Source organism: Carcharodon carcharias, chromosome 7 (genome assembly GCF_017639515.1).
Source record: "Carcharodon carcharias isolate sCarCar2 chromosome 7, sCarCar2.pri, whole genome shotgun sequence".
Classification (NCBI taxonomy): domain Eukaryota; kingdom Metazoa; phylum Chordata; class Chondrichthyes; order Lamniformes; family Lamnidae; genus Carcharodon; species Carcharodon carcharias.
Genome location: NC_054473.1, coordinates 165,539,151 through 165,557,153, shown reverse-complemented (window position 1 = coordinate 165,557,153; position 18,003 = coordinate 165,539,151). Strand labels below are relative to the sequence as shown.

Below are 18,003 nucleotides of genomic sequence, written 5' to 3'. Positions count from 1 at the left end.
AAGGTGTCACCTATGAGTGACAGACAATCTAAGAGATAGCCAGTTTGAAACCAGTTTGCAAAACCTGAATTAACAGCTAACATTTTCAACTGCATTCTTCTCTTCCAGAAAGCAGACACAATTGGATAATATATTATTTCATTTTGATACTAAAACCAACTTGCATATTCATGTTCAATAATACAACTATGTATTTAGTGAGTCAAAAAAAACCTTGATTCAGGGATGATTAACCTCTGGTCTTTACTGTACTAGAAACAACTAGTCATATAAAACATACATAATATTCAACATTTTAAAAAGTACAAGAATCAACTACATGGAGCCTTTTCACACAATTCAATCAGCAGTATTTGTTGAATAGGTAAATATTGCTGAATCTGCATGTAACTCAATGGTGATGTGTGAGGGAAATGAAAAGAGCATTGCTAAAAGTGGTTTCTCCTGTATGTAAACAGGAAAGCATGCAGCCTTGCCTTTATGGATCCACTAAGGATTACTATGCAAAACCCTTCTCTTTTGGCTAAGAGACATGCCAATTTATTTCATTTTGATTTCCCCTGAAAGCTTATTGGGAAAATGGTCAGTGGTTGAGTGGCTATTCCATCATGTGATTTAAATAAAATAAATCCATACCATCACTAAAGCACAAACATGTGAGAGAAAATAGCTGACAACCACTTTACAACTTCCAGAGGATTCCCAGCATAGCCTCTTCAGTTGATCGATCAGATTCTGGGTTCTAGGTAGGAGCACTTAAACTCCTAGCATGACTAATTTTAGACATGACATGAGACACATGCAGCAGAACGATATTTGACAATTGCTTCAACTTTCCCCATACACCCCCCTCGAAATGTTTATATAAATATATAAAACAAAGTGTAAAAGAAAAACATAAAAAATATTTATAAGTCATCAGGAACATAAGGCATGCATTCTTCATAGGAACAACAGTATAAATCTTTGTGATCTTGGTACATGTCTTCCACTTTCTGAGGCGTGCGCTCAAAGTTTTGCAAAGCAGCACTGGAAGATAGAGTGCTAGAAGTCTGATTAACCATTCCTGTTAAGAGAATTACTTCTTTCCATTTTAAATAACTATGACAAAATACAAAATAAACAAATCTGCTGACTTAGAATATATTATTAAAAAAAACTTTAAAACACTTGGTTTAAATATATTACAATACATGAGAAGGTAGAACCTAAGAACAAAATCAACTTCGCTGGAAATGCAATGCCTGCACTGGTGCAGGATGGAGTGTGCACTTCTCTAGCTCTACTGCTCACCAGTGTGTAGTGGTGTTCTCCAGCATTAGTATGTGATATTAAATTTTCTTGCTTCCCTCAGTGCAGTTTTACATTACTACCCTCAAGCAATCACAATATTTTACCCTAACAATGTCATATACAGAGATTAATTTTATAGTGAAATTATTCTGTGCAACACCAAAATGATTGTCCCAAAAAATGTAATGCTTCAACTTATTTTATATATCCGTGAAGAACAGTGCCATGAATCCAATGAATTAAATACAAAAATAAACCATTAGTAAGTGTAACAAGAAGCTATTCTTGAAGATTCATAGTAAATGTATGAATGTAAACTATAGGATTCATCCTCTGGATAAAGATTCCACGTATGAGAGAGCGCTCTGCATTGATGTCAGACAGTAGCCTTCTTCACCAATTAAATACCTAAAGAAAGAAAAAAAATGGCATTAGTATTCTTGATGATCATATATTTAAAAGTTGCATGAGTCAGTAGAATTTTCCAGTGAGAAGGCAGGATTTGTTTTAAACCAAGACCCTTTCAAGTTTTCACCATTCAATTGTTGCAGCAGGATGAAAAAGAAAAAGATACACCCGGGTGTGTAACCATGGAGTACATTTTCCCAGCGCCTTACCAGGCTCTGTGAATGAACATTTCATTTTCTGCAGTACATAAAGATACTAAAATAGATAATTAAGACATCTTTAAACAAGCCAAAGTAGCAAAGAAGAACAAATTATTAAAATACAGGAGTTTCCAAATCACGACTGTGGAACATAACTGATCCATAGGCCCCAAGAATATAAGCTTTGCAATTTAAGCAACTAAATTCAATGTGCACTTATATTTCTTACTGATTTGAAGTTTATGAGTTTAGATATTTAAAATAAAACTCAGATGCTAAATCAGAACACCAGAATATATTGGTAATTGCAGTTTGAGATATATTCAAAATTAATGGGATTATTGATTTAAACTCGGTGTGTAGTGCATGAGAAACCACAGTATGCACTCAAACGATTTACAAAGACAAAAAGTCTGGATACTCAATTGTTAATATAAGCAACAACATTCTATTTGTTTTGAGAAATGTATAGTACAATGAGGTATTACGTCAGCTGTAATTTAATAGGAAGCTCAGTCGGACCTAGGGAATGCTATGAAGTGATCCCTCTTCATCGTTCTGCTGAAGATATGTTTTACCTCCCAAAACTGACAGCGATTAACACACACTGGCTGTGTTGCAAGAACCCAATCGCGGTAGGATATGGACTTGGTGGCAGACAGCTCCTCGGGGCAAACTGTGACCTACATTATGTGGTGACTGTTAAATTTTAGGAAGTTACAACTGAGCATTAGAGCATTTCATTGGAAAGTAACAATGAGATGTAAAAAAGTCTTTATGAGAAAGTAGTAACCAGTGACAAACCTTACAGAATGTTTTGTAGATGATGAACACAACCTGGTAGTTAACTGTAGATTTTTTTCTGAAAAAGTTCAGGAGAGATAGTCAGGCCAGCACTAATTGTTCTATTATACGGCAGAATAATGTTTATCTTTAGTATGGTACGTTGCAGTTTAGCCTCAAATGCAAGTAAGGGATGGAGTTTTTCAATATTAATTATCTTCAGAAGCATAGACAATAGAAGCAATTTTCTTATGCCAATTATATTTTTATAAGCACAGACTTGATAAAGTGCACAAACATTTATGATCATTAATAGGCAATCATTTTGTAAAACATAAGTTTATTTTGTTGATTATTGATTTGCTCAAATAGATTTGCACAGCTATTTAAAACATGTTTTCATTGACATGACTTTGGTCCTCGTATTGTGATGCAGACTGTGAGTAACCTGGCTTCTGGGATGAAGCTAAGGCAGTACTTCAGTATACTCCACTCAGCTCTCACTGCTTGGGCAAAAAAATGAGAAAAGGATTTTTTTTAAAGTGCGTAATTGCTCATAAATGTCAGCCATATACTCCTCAAAGTTGATCATTTAAAACAATGAAAATATTACATCTGCACCTTCTACCACCCATGGGGAAAAATGAAGTGCTACCATACATTGCAGGCTAGGGACTTTCTAATGTATAAATAATATATTTATTATATTTATATTTCTGCACATCTTCAATCAGCTTAATTTTCATTCAATATATAAAGCATTCCCCTTCTTTGTTGACCTTCAAGTCCAGTTTACCTGCTGTGGGCTAACCTGCAATCTCCTTCATGCTCTGATACCCCAACTAACACTATTCCTTTGGACTCTGCTGAGAGATCAACAATCATCGTTTAGCTCCATATTTCCCTCCAGAATGCCCATTCAACAGTGAACAGGCACTGGCCACCTACAATCTTATTACAGCAACTTGCCAAGACTCCTTCAACAGCACGTTCCAAACCTGCGTCCTTCATCACCTGGAAGGCAGCAGACACATGGAAACACCATCACCTGCAAGTTCCCCACTGAGGTACACGCCATCCTGAGTGGAAGTATATTGCCGTTCCTTCATGGTCGCATGCACATGGATTGCAGCAGTTCAAGAAGTCTGCTCACAGCAATTTTCTCAAGGAAAATTAATTAATGGGCAATAAACACTCACTTTGCCAGTGACACCCATATTTTAAGGGCAAAACAAACCAAAAACAGGCCATTCAGCCCCAACCAGCCCCTGCTGGTATTTATGTTCCACTTATGTCTTCCCTTGTTGTTCCTTACCTAACTCAATTGTAGCAGACTGTGCTGACATCCTACCTTCGGGCAGTGATATTTTAGCCTTACTGAAGCCTCCCCACTTGATTGTACCTGAAATCACTGTGGTGGTGGTGGTGGTGGTGGGGGGGGGGGGGGGGGGGGGTTCGTCATTATCGCCAAGTTACACCTTGATCTCTTCCCTACTTCATCAAAACCTCTCTTGCCAAGCTCCTGACTGGTCTACCCCTCTGGCCTCTCCTTTAAAATCATTATTGTGACCCATTTTGAGTTTCTTGCAGTATACCCTCCATCATTCTCTCCACTGAGCAACTCATCATCCTCAGTGATTTCAATCTCCGCCACAACTCTCCTCTGAATTCACCAACCTCCTGTTCTCCTCAAAGCTTCCTTTTCATATAAATTCTTTCAACCATATTCATAATCCTTCAACCTTGCCATTGCCTGTCACAGAGCAGGCTCTCTCTGATCACTTGCTTGTGCATCTCAGCCCATATACCTTCCGACCTTCTGGTTCCACCTATTTCTGCTTCCGGGGAAAGAACTCTTGGAAAAGAAAACTCAAAATCGCTTACAACTGCACTTTATCACAATTCCTAAATGGCTTGTTCCCAGCAAACCCTTCAGTGCTATCCATTCAGGCACAAGATGGAGTGAATCTAGCACACTGAGGCTTAACCATTTCTTGCCAGATCTGGTTGGACTACATCAAGCTCTCATGGATCCCCCTCTCTTCTGCCCGAACAACTCACTACTATAGGATCATCCAAAAAGGCAAAGGCCTCTTATTCTAATATACTGTCTCCTTAAAGCCCTCTCCTCTGACTCCTCCTACTTCATTTCTACTGACAAGTATGAACAGCTGATGGATTTCTTCGTCACCAAGAGAGAACTAATTGTTCGGGAACCTTTGTTGCTTTCCTAGCTTCCCCTTGTCCATCAAGCCAAACAATTTTACAAACCACCTCATCCTAGCTGTGAACTCCCAGCTGTTTATAATTTCTTCCATCTTCCCCCATGTCATCTACGGACTGATTTGACCAATGACATTCTCTCCTTTAACACACCCCCCACCCCCCATTTCCACAAGACTACTGATCACCAAACTTTCCTTACTGGTCACTGATACTGTAAATGATTCTTTACCTTCAAGACTGTCCACTTAACTTCCAAGACTAGTCATGAATTCCCCTCCTCCTTCATCAATAAACTCATCATTGATTGCTGTCCTTGCTGCCATCTCCTCCAACTAAAAAAAATGGTCCCTGGGACAAACTTAATCATCTTATCTCTAACCTACCTTTTTTTTGCACCGTTTGGTGCACAGTTGCACATGCATGGTAACTTAAAGGGACCTACTTGATCCTGCGTGAGAATCTTCAAGTGGCTGTGCTACAATGCATCTTTAAGGGAACATTGCTTATCACTTCTCCCTGGTCACTGTCCGATGCTGACCAAGAATGTTTGCAACTTTGGCTCTTATTCAACTGAACTGAGTTTCCAATTCCATATTCTCTATGCCAAAAAGATTCACTTCTGTAACATCACTTACCTCCGTGCCACCTCAGCCCAATAAACATGCCTTTGTCATTTTTACATAACGAGTCCACTGATGTATTGCTCTCCTGGTTGGTCTTCCAACCTCCATCAACTGTAATGTTCAGCTCATCTAAGTCTGTGTGCCTATACCCTATTTTGCACTAAGTCCAATTCTCCTTAGCCTTTTTGAGCTACATTGGCTTTTTGCTTCCTCACATTCAATTTCACATTTGATGTTTAAATTCCTTCCTGACCTCACCTTCCCGCAATCTCTGTAACATTCTCAAGCTCTTAACTCTCCTTGTACACTCTGTCCTTAAGATTCTGGTGTTTTGTGCATCCCCCCAACCACCTCACCCCCTGTCTACTTAGCTGTCTTAGAAACATAGAAAATAGGAGCAGGAATAGGCCATTTGGCCCTTCGAGCATGCTCCGCCATTCATTATGATCATGGCTGATCATCCAACTCAATAGCCTGCTTCCGCTTTCTCCCCATATCTTTTGATCCCTTTCACCCCAAGAGCTATATCTAACTCCTTCTTGAAAACGTACAATGTTTTGGCTTCAACTACTTTCTGTGGTAGCGAATTCCACAGGCTCACCACTCTCTGGGTGAAGAAATTTCTCCTCATCTCAGTCGTAAATGGTCTACCCCATATCCTCAGACTGTGACCCCTGGTTCTGGACTCCCCTGCCATCGGGAACATCCTTCCTGCATCTACCCTGTCTAGTCTCGTTAGAATTTTATAGGTTTCTATGAGATTCCCCCCTCATTCTTCTGAACTCCAGCCAATATAATCCTAACCTCAATCTCTCCTCATATGTCAGTCCCGCCATCCCAGGAATCAGTCTGGTAAACCTTTGTTGCACTCCCTCCATAGCAAGAACATCCTTCCTCAGATAAGGAGACCAAAACTGCACACAATATTCCAGGTGTGATCTCATCAAGGCCCTGTATAATTGCAGCAAGACATCCCTGCCCATGTACTCGAATTCTCTCATTGTGGAGGCCAACATACCATTTGCTTTCTTTACCACATGCTGCACCTGCATGCTTAACTTCAGCGACTTGTGCACGAGGACACCCAGGGCTTGTTGCACATTCCCCTCTCTTAATATATAGCAATTCAGATAATATTCTGCCTTCCTGTTTTTGCTACCAAAGTGGATAACCTCACAGTTATCCACATTATACTGCATCTGCCATGCATTTGCCCACTCACTCAGCTTGTCCAAATCAAACTGAAGCATCTCTGCATCCTCCTCACAGCTCACCCTCCCACCCAGCTTTGTTTCATCTGCAAGTTTGGAGATATTACATGAAGTTCCCTCATCAAAATAATTAATATATATTGTGAATAGCTGCGGTCCCAGCACCAATCCCTGCAGGGCCCCCCACTACTCACTACCTGCCGCTTGGAAAATTTTTATTTATTCCGTTTATTCCTACTCTTTATTTCCTGTCTGTCAACCTGACACTCCAGCTTTCTGCCTTCCTTAAAACCCAACTTTGTGACCAATGTTTTGGTCAATACCCTAACATCAGCTTCAGCTTTTCTTTACGCCTCTGTGTTTGCCATAGAATAACTTTTCTATTTTAAATATGCTACAACTATGCAAACTGCTGCTGTTATTATTGCTAAAAATATTGTTAGAAAGTTGTCTCAACCATTGTTTAAACCAATGATCACAGAATTGTTATGGCGTGGAAGGAGGCCATTCGGCCCATCGTGTCTGCACCAGCTCTCTGAGCATTTTAACTTAGTGCCAATCTCCTGCCTTTTCCCCGTAACCCTGCACATTGTTTCTATTTAGATAATCGCCCAATGCACTATTGAATGCCTCAATTGAACCTGCCTCCACCACACTTCCAGGCAATGCATTCCAAACCCTAACCACTTGCTGTGTGAAAAAGTTTTTTCTCAGATTGCATTTGCTCCATTTACATTACCAGAATGCAAAGGGGAAGATAACTAAACAAAAAATAAATAAAAATATTAAACAGGGGAACAAAACCATTTTTTGAGTTACTTTGACAAAAATAGAATCAAATTTTCCAAAAGTGTTCAATAGGATGTCACAAATTAGACAGGATTACCACAGGAAATAAAACATTTCAGAAAGCAATTCAACTCACATTAGTACATATTTCAAATTCCAAACAAAAAGGCAGTCAACAGCTTTGCCTGGCAATTTTTTGAACAATTTCCCCATACTCAGCGTCTTTTTTCACGCTCCCTCCCTCTTTCATCCAACAAGGCACAACATTCATTGGTTGAAAAATCACTGGCCCAACTGCATATCCTAATACATCATAGCAAAGTAGTGAATAATCCTTTTAAAATCAAAGCTCAATTTTTCTTTTCAAAACACTTTACATCATATTCTGCAGGGCACCTTTAAACTAAAAGAGAAATTAAGACCCATAAAAATATTAATTTTGGATTAATTATATTGGATTACTCCTGGCTCAGTGTCCGAACTTTCTTCCGAGGGACGAAGTCCATGCAGTAGTCTTCGCACCTTTATGCTTGCTTGCATCTGTGCTTCTTTGTGTATATATAATGACTTTTCAATGCTCTGCGCATTGGTAGGGCATAATTGCATGAGGCCCCTGCTAAGCAGAGTGCTCACAACAAAGGCATAACAATGTTCGAGAAATTGAGGTCAGCCAGCTGTCATTTTAAAAAAAACTGATTCATGCACATTCAGAATAGAATAGTTAAAGAAGAAGGGGAAATTATGAATGACTTCACACTTTAATTGTCCAGTATGTTCAAACGGTGGCTGTATGCACGTATAATATGTATTTAAGCATCTCTCAAATGGGGGCAAAATAGAGAATTAGAAAAAAGGGGGAAGTTGCAAAGAAAAATAAATCCACACTAAAACAAACACAAAATAAACATGCACTTTTGGAACAAGTGGCGTGTTCAGAGGAATCATCATTTCTCGTTTTTCAGAGATGAATGAACTACAGATGTCCTAGTAGTCAAACCAGTTAGGTATCTTCTAACCAACATCATGACAAATGTGGCTTGTAATCACTGGAAACTTTAACATTGCGTGAGCTTATGAAATAATTAGTTCAAGATCCAAGGGCATAATTTACTTTCTGCCAAGCACTGTCATTTGATTTTTTAAATTGCAATTTTGTTTTGCTCATTTTATTCATATTTCCTTGGCACATGTTCAAGTTTAGAAGGGAGTGGGAGGACCAACTCCATGAGACACAACAGCGTATGAGAGAACTATTATGCAGCTCAGTGGTTAAGCAGCCTGAAGATTTAGGTTTTACCAATATTAAAATTAGTTCTGGTGTCCAAAATCTATTTAATTGGGAAAGAAACAGAAATTAAAGCAATCAAATATTGAAAATTTCAATACATTTTGTTTATCATATTGCTGTTTAAGAACGAACAGTACCTGGCTAAAAGTTTCTAATTTACTTCCTCAGAAGAAAAAAATGACCACAAGGTAACTTGTTTGGTATTTCATGGACCATTTCTTCAAGATATTTTAGCTTCACTCAGTACAGGTTAGCATTTGTAGATTACACTACACCTTGGTACTGGTGACATCTCAGCACTGCACTAGCACCAATTATGCAGTATAAAAATAGCCCAACTTTCACTCCAACAGTGTCCTTGGGAGACTGCCTCCCTCCCAACATTCTCCACAATCTACCACTTCTGCAAAAGTCTGTCATATACATCCGCTCCTGGAGTAATCCCTCATCATTCCTATCCTTGCTTTCCTACATTGAATCCCTATGCTCTAATATACTGTCATGTCCCAGTAGATTCTGAACTTCAAGCTAATTTTTATATTTTAGAACTGACCACAAATGGCTGCAAAAAGACAGACACACGAGGATTACGTGACTTCTTTTGTGAATCAAAACATTCCCTTGCCTCAAGGAGCAAAAGGAATCTTCCAGACTGATGATGATTCTATGCCTTTTCCTGAAACTAATCCAAAAGAGTAATTTCAAATTGAATGGGTCATTCAGATACAAAGACACTGGCTATTTCAAACTCTCAATGTGTGAAATCCGCAACACAGGGCGTATAATCAACACACCATCCCTTTTTAGAAAAAGGATGTTAAATTTACACAAGTCACATGGTGAGGAAGCTATTTTGTTGTCTGCTTTTAAAATAACATAAAGAAGCTGTTCTTCTGACAGAATTCCATAAAAGGTATTGAACCTGTGTGAGTCATCTAAGCAGCCAAGGTAATAAACAGCAAAACCTTGAAAGTGGGAGAAGTCTTCCCCAACCAGTTCCAACTTTGAGTTCACCTGAGAACCAACCTCCTGGAAATCTGACTACAAGAAGCCTCTCAACTTACTGAGCATCCTTTGTTTTACAAGACCTTCATTTCAACTTAAGAATCAACTCATCTAATAAACTACAGACGTGAACGAGGCTGAGACAATCATGTGTTGTAATTGTATCATTTTACTTTAATCTGTACCTATTCTTTGTGTGTGTGATAATGTGTGAGTCGAGTGAGTGAGACATCATATTTTAAATCTCCAGGGCAATTGTGTAATAATAAATAATCTTTTTTTCAAAACTCTCAAAGAGCTTGCTGCTGGGGTTATTTAAATTAGGACAATAATTCTGAGCGTAAGAAAACACACACCTGTTACATACAAACATACTGATCACAGGCAATAAAATTGAACACAAATTCTGTCCGTGACAAAATTCAGATTAAAATCTTTGTCCTCATCTTTAGATTCCCCCACTGCCTTGCCACATTGCACCGTCGCATCCTCTCCCAACTTATATCATGTGCCTGACTACTCCATTCTTCCACCTTTGTCCTTTTGTGCATCACCCTCCATTGGAGAGACAGCCTTCAGCTACCTGGGTCCATGAAACATATTTTCTGCATTTTATGGAATTCCTTCCCATAACCTCTCCAATTCCCTCAACACCTATAAAAATTTCCTTAAAGCTTAAATCTTTGATCAATGTTTGTTCATCTTACCTAAACTCTCCCTTCCTGGCACAACATACACTTTTCTTTTTTCCTTGAAGTCGGGATGTTATTTTCATGAAAATACACTACCTGAATGCAAATTGCTATTGTATTAAAGCATCAATCAATTTAATTGGAGTGGGAGGAAATGTAAATTCACCACCGTTTTGTAAAATATTGGTTCCAATAATTTGAGATAAAAAAATTAATAATTCTAAAACTGCAAAGGATAGCCTACTCTACAGGGCATTGTGCTTGAAGGCACTTCTATGAGAGTTCCGTTCAGATAATCTCTTTGGACAGAATTCAAATTTTTATCAACGCTATTTAATGAATGTGTGTTGGTTTTCCACAATTTATCTGCATCAGATGACCATAGGCCAAACAATCACCTTCACTGCTGCACACTGCATTTAAAAAAACACTGATCCAATATTTCAGTTGTAAGGTCTGTGGCTACAGTAAAAGTATGCAGTTACTGTAGCATTAATAATGCAATAATTTTCACTTATATTATCAGTCATCTACAAAATTTCATCAAGTTCAAGAAACTTAGACTGTCCAATGGTATATATAATGTAACTTCAGAAATAAATGTAATGCACAACAAATCAGTTCCACAGATAACTGCCAGTGAAGTGGTCTCACTATAAAGTCAGGCAATGTGGCGGTCAGATAGAGATCATTAAGACACAGTTGCAATATGTTAAATATTTGCATACAAAATTTTGGAATTTCTTTGCCGATTTTTACATAGAAAGTATTTGGAAAGTAATGTTTACGGGTTGCATTGAACAGAAAGTGCATTCAAAAAGCTTTTTTTTAATAAAGACGTCAAGATTAAAAGCTCATAACTAAGGCTTTGAATCTGTTTCCCTCAAAAATTGTGAACAATAAGCAATCAATAATCAATAAATAACTCACACCCATTGTGTTGGGGAAGTCCCTATTCTTGGATACTCAGCAGGGGTGGTTCTGAGTTAAGCTTTCCCTTTTTTATCTGAACACTGGGAGCTTGTATAAAAAAGAGAGACATTCAGCCAGTAAGATTTTAAACAAAAATCTACTCAAAGGGAATGCAGAAATGTGACCTTGAGTTATTTCATTTAAGTACAGCAAAAGAACCTATGAGGAGAACTGTAACATATTGCAAATAGGCCTGGGTCAGAAATTTTTAGTGTAACAACCAGTTATAGGCAATTTCATATTATATTCATGGAAGTAAGTTATCAAGGTCAAGATGCCAACTTTGTTGGAACCAGTGCCCTTAGGTTTGTTGGGTGAAAAGGTCCAGGTTGCATACTTAAATTGGGGTGACTGAGTTAGTACTGAGACAGAGAACATCAGGAGATCGTTGTTAGAATAAAAACATACTGTTTATTTACAAACTAAGCTCAGTGGCTATGCTTGTGCTCACATCATAAAACCCTGTCTCATCAGTGACTAACTCAAGACCCTCCTACAGAGAGGTAGTCTACACCACTCTGCTATTGGGTATTGAGATCATGTAACCTTATATTACAATACTTGTCTTAAAGGTATATTACATATCAGATTATTACAATCTTGTACTGACACTGAGCTAAAGAAGCCATTTGTGCTCTGTAGTTCACAACTCACATTATGAATTGTATCCTTAGCAACCAGCTCCTAACAGTTGATTGGCCAAATATTGAAACATAGGGCAGAGTTTTCTGCCTGTTGGGCAGGCAGTGCGGGTGGGGGCGCGGACCTGATCGCTGCCCGTGATCGGGTCCGTGCCACCATTTTACATGGTGGGACAATTAAGGCCCACTCAGCGTGAATCGCGGCTCCCGAGGATAGCGAGAGTGGGCGGGCAGCGGCAGGACTGCAATGACCGCTGGGTTCAATGGTGACCCGGTGGCCTGTTTTAAAACGTTGCTGCGGTCTTTCAAAGGCTGTGAATCATGGCCGGTGGAAGGGCTCCCCAGAGTGCTGCTGGTGAGTAGGCCAGACAGGAGGGCAGGGCAGGGGGGCACTGTGCCTGATGATTGTGATGCTGCCCTCCTCAAGGAGGTAGCAGCCTGGCGGCAGGCCCTCATACCCCAGGACAGGAGGAGGAGGCCCCTCCACATGACCAAACATGCCTGGGAGGAGGTGGCAGAGGTGGTGAGCTCCCACGACATGGTGCGGCGCACCTGGATCCAGTGTCGCAAGTGCTTCAACAACCTGTTGCGCTCAGAAGGGTGGGTACCATGTTGGCACTTGTCACTTAACCCAGCAGGTAGGCTTTCCCTCCTGGTGCCTCCAAACCACCCCCTCCCCCCAAGTCTGAGTATAGTGACTGCATTGAATCATTGATGGCATGCGTCCTTTGCTGGGTGGGCCAGCAGATATTGCCCATGCCGGGGTCACCCTGAGAGGGTGGTGATGAGATGGCTTTTGCACCTGCAGCATGTGGTACACCGACACCCACATGACTGTTTTGGGGGCAACCTGGAGGAGCTGCACCTAATCAATGCTCTTCTATCCTTTTCAGGAGAAGAATGCACATGATGCAGCCAAGCGGGCGAGGACTGGTGGAGGGCCAGCCCAGCTGGCAATTCTCAGCCGCTTCGAGCAGGAGGCCCTAGGTTTGGAAAGGTGCTATGCAGCCAGGTCCACTGGTGTCGGTGAGGCTGGGGTACCATTGGCAGGTATGTTTGCCCAGCAGTGAGGTCACCATCATTCTCCCAACAGCCATGGCAGTGCTGAATGTTCAGTGATTGAAGTTTGCAACATGGCTTGACCGTTGCTTATGGAAGGATGAACGCATAATGATTCGGGGGACAGGGATGCACATTGACATTGTCACGTTCACTGATCCAATTTCCTTGTTCTTCCTTTCAGCATCAGCGGAGCAGGGCCGGGAGGTGCAGCAGCAGCAGGTGCCTCCTCTCACATCTGAGGGCCCTGGAGTCACGGTCTCACCAGCATCACACCATCTCTTCCAGGCTGGCACCAGTGTAGATACTAGGACCTTGGTGGGAATTCGAACATCAGTCAGTGTCTCGGGGCACAGTGGTGAGGGTACTTCACAGTCACTGGAGGAGCTGACAGAGACAGAGAGTGCCCATGGCACCAGCAGTTGGAGGACTGCAGGGGACTAGGCACATAGTCGGTGCCTGATGATGTGCCTCTGCAGTGGTCCGCGATGCAGCAAACACAGGAAATGCGGCAAGGTGGCCTGTTTTAAAACAGGAGCATCTGGTGGAGGTACGTGAGGCTATACTTGGCTTGGTGTCTGTAGTGGAGGAATCTACGCGGGCTATCGCTGAAGCAATGAGCCTCATGGCCGAGCGCCATGCATCCTCCATGGAGAGGGTGGTGACTCTCATGGAGAGGCTCCTCCAGGAGACCAATCAGGGCTTCCTGGGGATGAGCACCGTGTGAGCAGGGAGGTCGGAAGCGACCTCATGGCGGCGCAGCAGCTGCCTGTTGTCTCTGCTGGCTCCTCTCAGGGCGCTCTGGCTGAGGGAGGCAGCTCTTCCGCCCCTTTTTTAGTGATTGTTGCATCTAGTGAGGTTGCGACTAGGGAGATGCCAACTGTGGAACTGGCCACTCCCTCCCAGGTGGGGCCAGCATAGGCTCCATGGGCCAGAGGACGATTGCCAAGGTCATCGAGGCTAACAGGACAGCAGAGTCAGCAGGCTGTCTCAGATGCCACTCCCAGCGAGGGGGCAGCACCAAGACGTAGCATCTGAAAATGTAAACATAAGGCACCTCTGGCACACCATGGGTTTATCACTGGTGCTTTTGTGTTGGCCTGCAATGAGGCCTTTATGAGTTGGTGTGATTTTAACACCTTTGTCATTTTGTTTTCTTAAGTTCGTTTGGTTGTAATATTAAATTCAGACATGTCACCATGGCTGAGGTTGCCTCTTTTCTTTTGCAGGTGGATGGTTACCAAAAATGTTATGAGTGATTTATGCGACATTCAGCTTTATTAACAAGGCCCTTAGTTAATGTTCCTATCCAGGCAGATTTTGCACTTAGGTTTCAAATATGGTGCCTGCAGCCGAGGCCTGTCCTGGAGGTCCATATGTGGTGTGCTAGCTGAAGGTTCATTGGATTAAAGCCTCCCAGGTGTCTCTGCCTCCTTGGAGTATGCCCGGGCCAGTGTCTACCCCCTCAGCATTTCCCTGTGCATGCTCACCCTCAGAATCACTGCTGGACTCATCATGTGCAGCCGCATCCGCTGTGTTTACACCTTCATCATCCACAGCAACATCCCTTTCCAGCACAAGAATGTGGAGAGCGCAGCATGCAACCAATATCACTGACACATGATCTGGGGGGTACTGGAGTGCACCCCCTGAGCGGTCCAGGCATTGGAAGTGCATCTTGAGAAGACCAATGGCAATCTGCACCACAGCCCTTGTGGAGGCGTGACTCCTGTCGTAATACTGCTCAGCTTTTGTTCTTGGATGGCGGAGAGGCATCATGAGCCACCTTCTGAGGGGACAGCCTTTGTCACCCAGCAGCCATCCATCCAGCCGGCCTGGAGCACTGAAGAGCCCCGGCACCTGGGAGTGTCTGAGTATGTAGGTGTCGTGGGAGCTGCCTGGGAACCTTGCACAGACTTGTAGAGTCAGCATCCTGTGATCACACACTATCTGCACATTCATGGAGTGGAAGCCCTTCCTGTTGACGAAGGCACCGGGCTCACCAGCTGGTGCCTTGATGGCCACATGTGTACAGTCTATAGCACCCTGGACGCGGGGGAAGCCAGCAATTGCCACAAAGCCTCTGCCTTGCTCTGTCTGGCTTGCCTGGTCCCATCGGTAGTGGATGAAGGTCAATGCATGCCTGAATAGAGCGTCTGTAATCTGTTTGACACAACAGTGGATAACACAAAGATCACCCGGCGATCCCTGGAAGGAGCCAGAGGCATAGGAGTTGAGGGCAGCTGTGACCTTCAGAGCCAATGGCATAGGGTGTCTACCCACACAGTTAGCGGAGATCTCAGGTCTAATCATCTGACAGGTATAGTTGACTGTCTCCCTTGACAGTTGGAGCCTCCTTTGGCACTGCACCTTAGACATATTGAGGTAGTTGCTTCGCTGCCTGTATACCCTGGCAACAGGATGGTGGCGTCTTCTGCGGCCCCTTCCGCCTTGGACTACCTCTTGGCTCTGTGCCCCTTGTGCCTGCACCTGTCCTCCCAAAGGTGGCTCCCCTGGAGGCTGAATGCGCATTCCTGGCCCCCTCCCCCTTCTAGCCCTCCCTTCCTCCTCAGAGAAGGTGCCTCCAGTGGACAATTCAGCTCCCATTCTCAGGCTAAGGGAAGGCTTCCTGAAACCTGCAGGCCCGGAAAAGATTCCTCACTGCAGAGTGCTGACGTGAAGGTTGTGAGTCCAGACCAAGCAGCTGCTATGGTTTTTAAAGTATCGCACAGGCAAGTATCAGTAATTTTGAAAAAACATTATTTGACACTGAGCCCTCTTATCCTGCCCGTGGATGAGGTTAATACAAATGTGTCCTACCTGCCTGCTTGTTGTGCCCGTGAGCGGACCCAAAGATCACATGGGCGCTGAAAAGTCGCCATCGATTGGCGCCTCAAGGGCCTTAAATGGTCTGTTAATTAATTGTGGATGCGCATCAGATATCATTGCACACGCGCCCAACGAAATATCACAATGGTTCGCCCGATGTCACCGCGTGTCATTTTACGTGCGGACGTGCGGGGCCTGCCCCCACAAGCCAACGGGAAAATTCTGGCCATAGAAACTAGGAGCAGGAGTAGGCCATTCGGCTCTTTAAGTCCGCTGCACTATTCAATATGATCATGGCTGATCCTCTATCTCAATGCTTTACTCCCACTCTCTCTCCTTACCCCTTGACTCCTTTAGTGTCTAGAAATCTGTCTATTTCCTTCTTAAATATATTCAGACTTGGCCTCCACAGCCTTTTGTGGTAGAGAATTCCACAGGCTCACCGCCCTCTGAGTGAAGAAATCTCTCAGCACAGTCCTAATTGGCCTATCCCCTTATCCTGAGACTGTGACCCCTTGTTCTGGACCCCACCAGCCAGGGAAAAGATCATCCTTGCATCCAGTCTGTCAGAATTTCATACATTTCAATGAGATCCTCTCTCATTCTTCTAAACTCAATGAATACAGGCTTAGTCGACCCAATCTCACCTCATTTGACAATCCTGCCATCCCAGGAATCAGTCTGGTAAACCTTCGTTGCACTGCCTCTGCAGCAAGTATATCTTCTCTTAGGGAAGGATACCCAAACTTTACAGAATATTCTGCGAACTGATTATGGCAGGACCTTGACCAATCAGAGTTGACTTGCCAACCAATCAGAACCCCTCTCTCCAGTGCTATAAACTGCTGTATAATACCGAAACTTGGATCATTAAAATTGTATCTTGGTTAAGTTATAATTGAAGGGGTGGACTTAATTCTGGCGAGATGGCCTTTTAATGAGTATGCATGACATGCTGATGCATACAAAAGGACTTCCCAACATTGTTTGTTGGGAAGCCTGACCTGCCTTTAACCCATCTTTAAAGTTCCGAGAACAGAATTCTTACAGTTTGTCCCGATGTTGGGAAACTGATTTTTGGCCTCACGCCAAACAAGATCCCCCGCTCACCAAACATCCCACTGCTAGCGGAACTAGAAGATTCTGCCCTGTGTACTGGTTCAGGATTCTGCCCTATGTGTAATTCAGCATCACTCTGACCTTGACCATGTTAAGATGAGGCCAGACAATAGACAATTGTGCAAAGACAGATAGGAAAAGACACTATGAAAGATACACTGGTCCTCCAGATGGACAATGTACGCAGGTATTTCAACTCCAATTAAAACAATCCAACAGTAAACTTGATCGATTGCAAAGTTACGACAGACTCGATTTGAGATGGGGTAATAGAAATTTCGGGGTTAAAAGTGGAGGCTGAGTGAAATTTTGCTAACTAGTCAAATACTGGATGCTCTAGATGCTAAATTTCAAAGAATTGCTGTCAACAAAAGGAACCTGAGGAAATTTAGGATTAAGACTTCAGCCGCCTGATCATCCAATTGAAGCTATAAAAGTCTGTTCTGTGTTGGTAAGCATACTTTTTCCTTTTTTAAACTATTTCTTTCTTTTTATTTGTCATTCAAGACTCCTGTCTTGCCTTATGGTTAAAATGTTGTCCGAACTAAAATGTTTCATTAGGTTATTTTGGAATCGGGTAATTGGATAATTAAGAACTAAATTAAATTAAGCTGCTCAATAAAAACTGACAATATTCATTATTTTGTATTATCAAAGAGCAGTGGTACTTATTGGACTAAATGAATATGATCATAATTTTTGCTCTGCATATTTGCTTGCTATGAATAAGGCACCTCGACTTAACAAGTGTTTTCCTGATTAGCCTTTGAAAAGACTGTGGCTGTGACTGTAGGGGCAACAGAAATGAATATCCACCTCAAAACTTGAGGGGATACTACTGGCTGGAGCTGTGTCCTATTTACAA

The 18,003-nt window shown here is 42.3% G+C and overlaps 1 protein-coding gene across 3 annotated transcripts in view; it reads right to left on the bottom strand.

The window, feature by feature from the left end:
• Positions 1 to 221: 221 nt before the first annotated feature.
• Positions 222 to 18,003, bottom strand: part of vps9d1 (VPS9 domain containing 1) — a 98,633-nt gene continuing 80,851 nt past the window's right edge. For all 3 annotated transcript variants that reach the window (XR_005943511.1, XM_041191292.1, XM_041191293.1), the window contains one exon: positions 222 to 1,701. Coding sequence is in view for 2 of the 3 variants with exons in the window: in XM_041191292.1 (XP_041047226.1) it covers positions 1,620 to 1,701 (82 nt within the window). In the remaining variant the exon portion in view is untranslated. The remainder of the gene's footprint in view (positions 1,702 to 18,003) is intronic.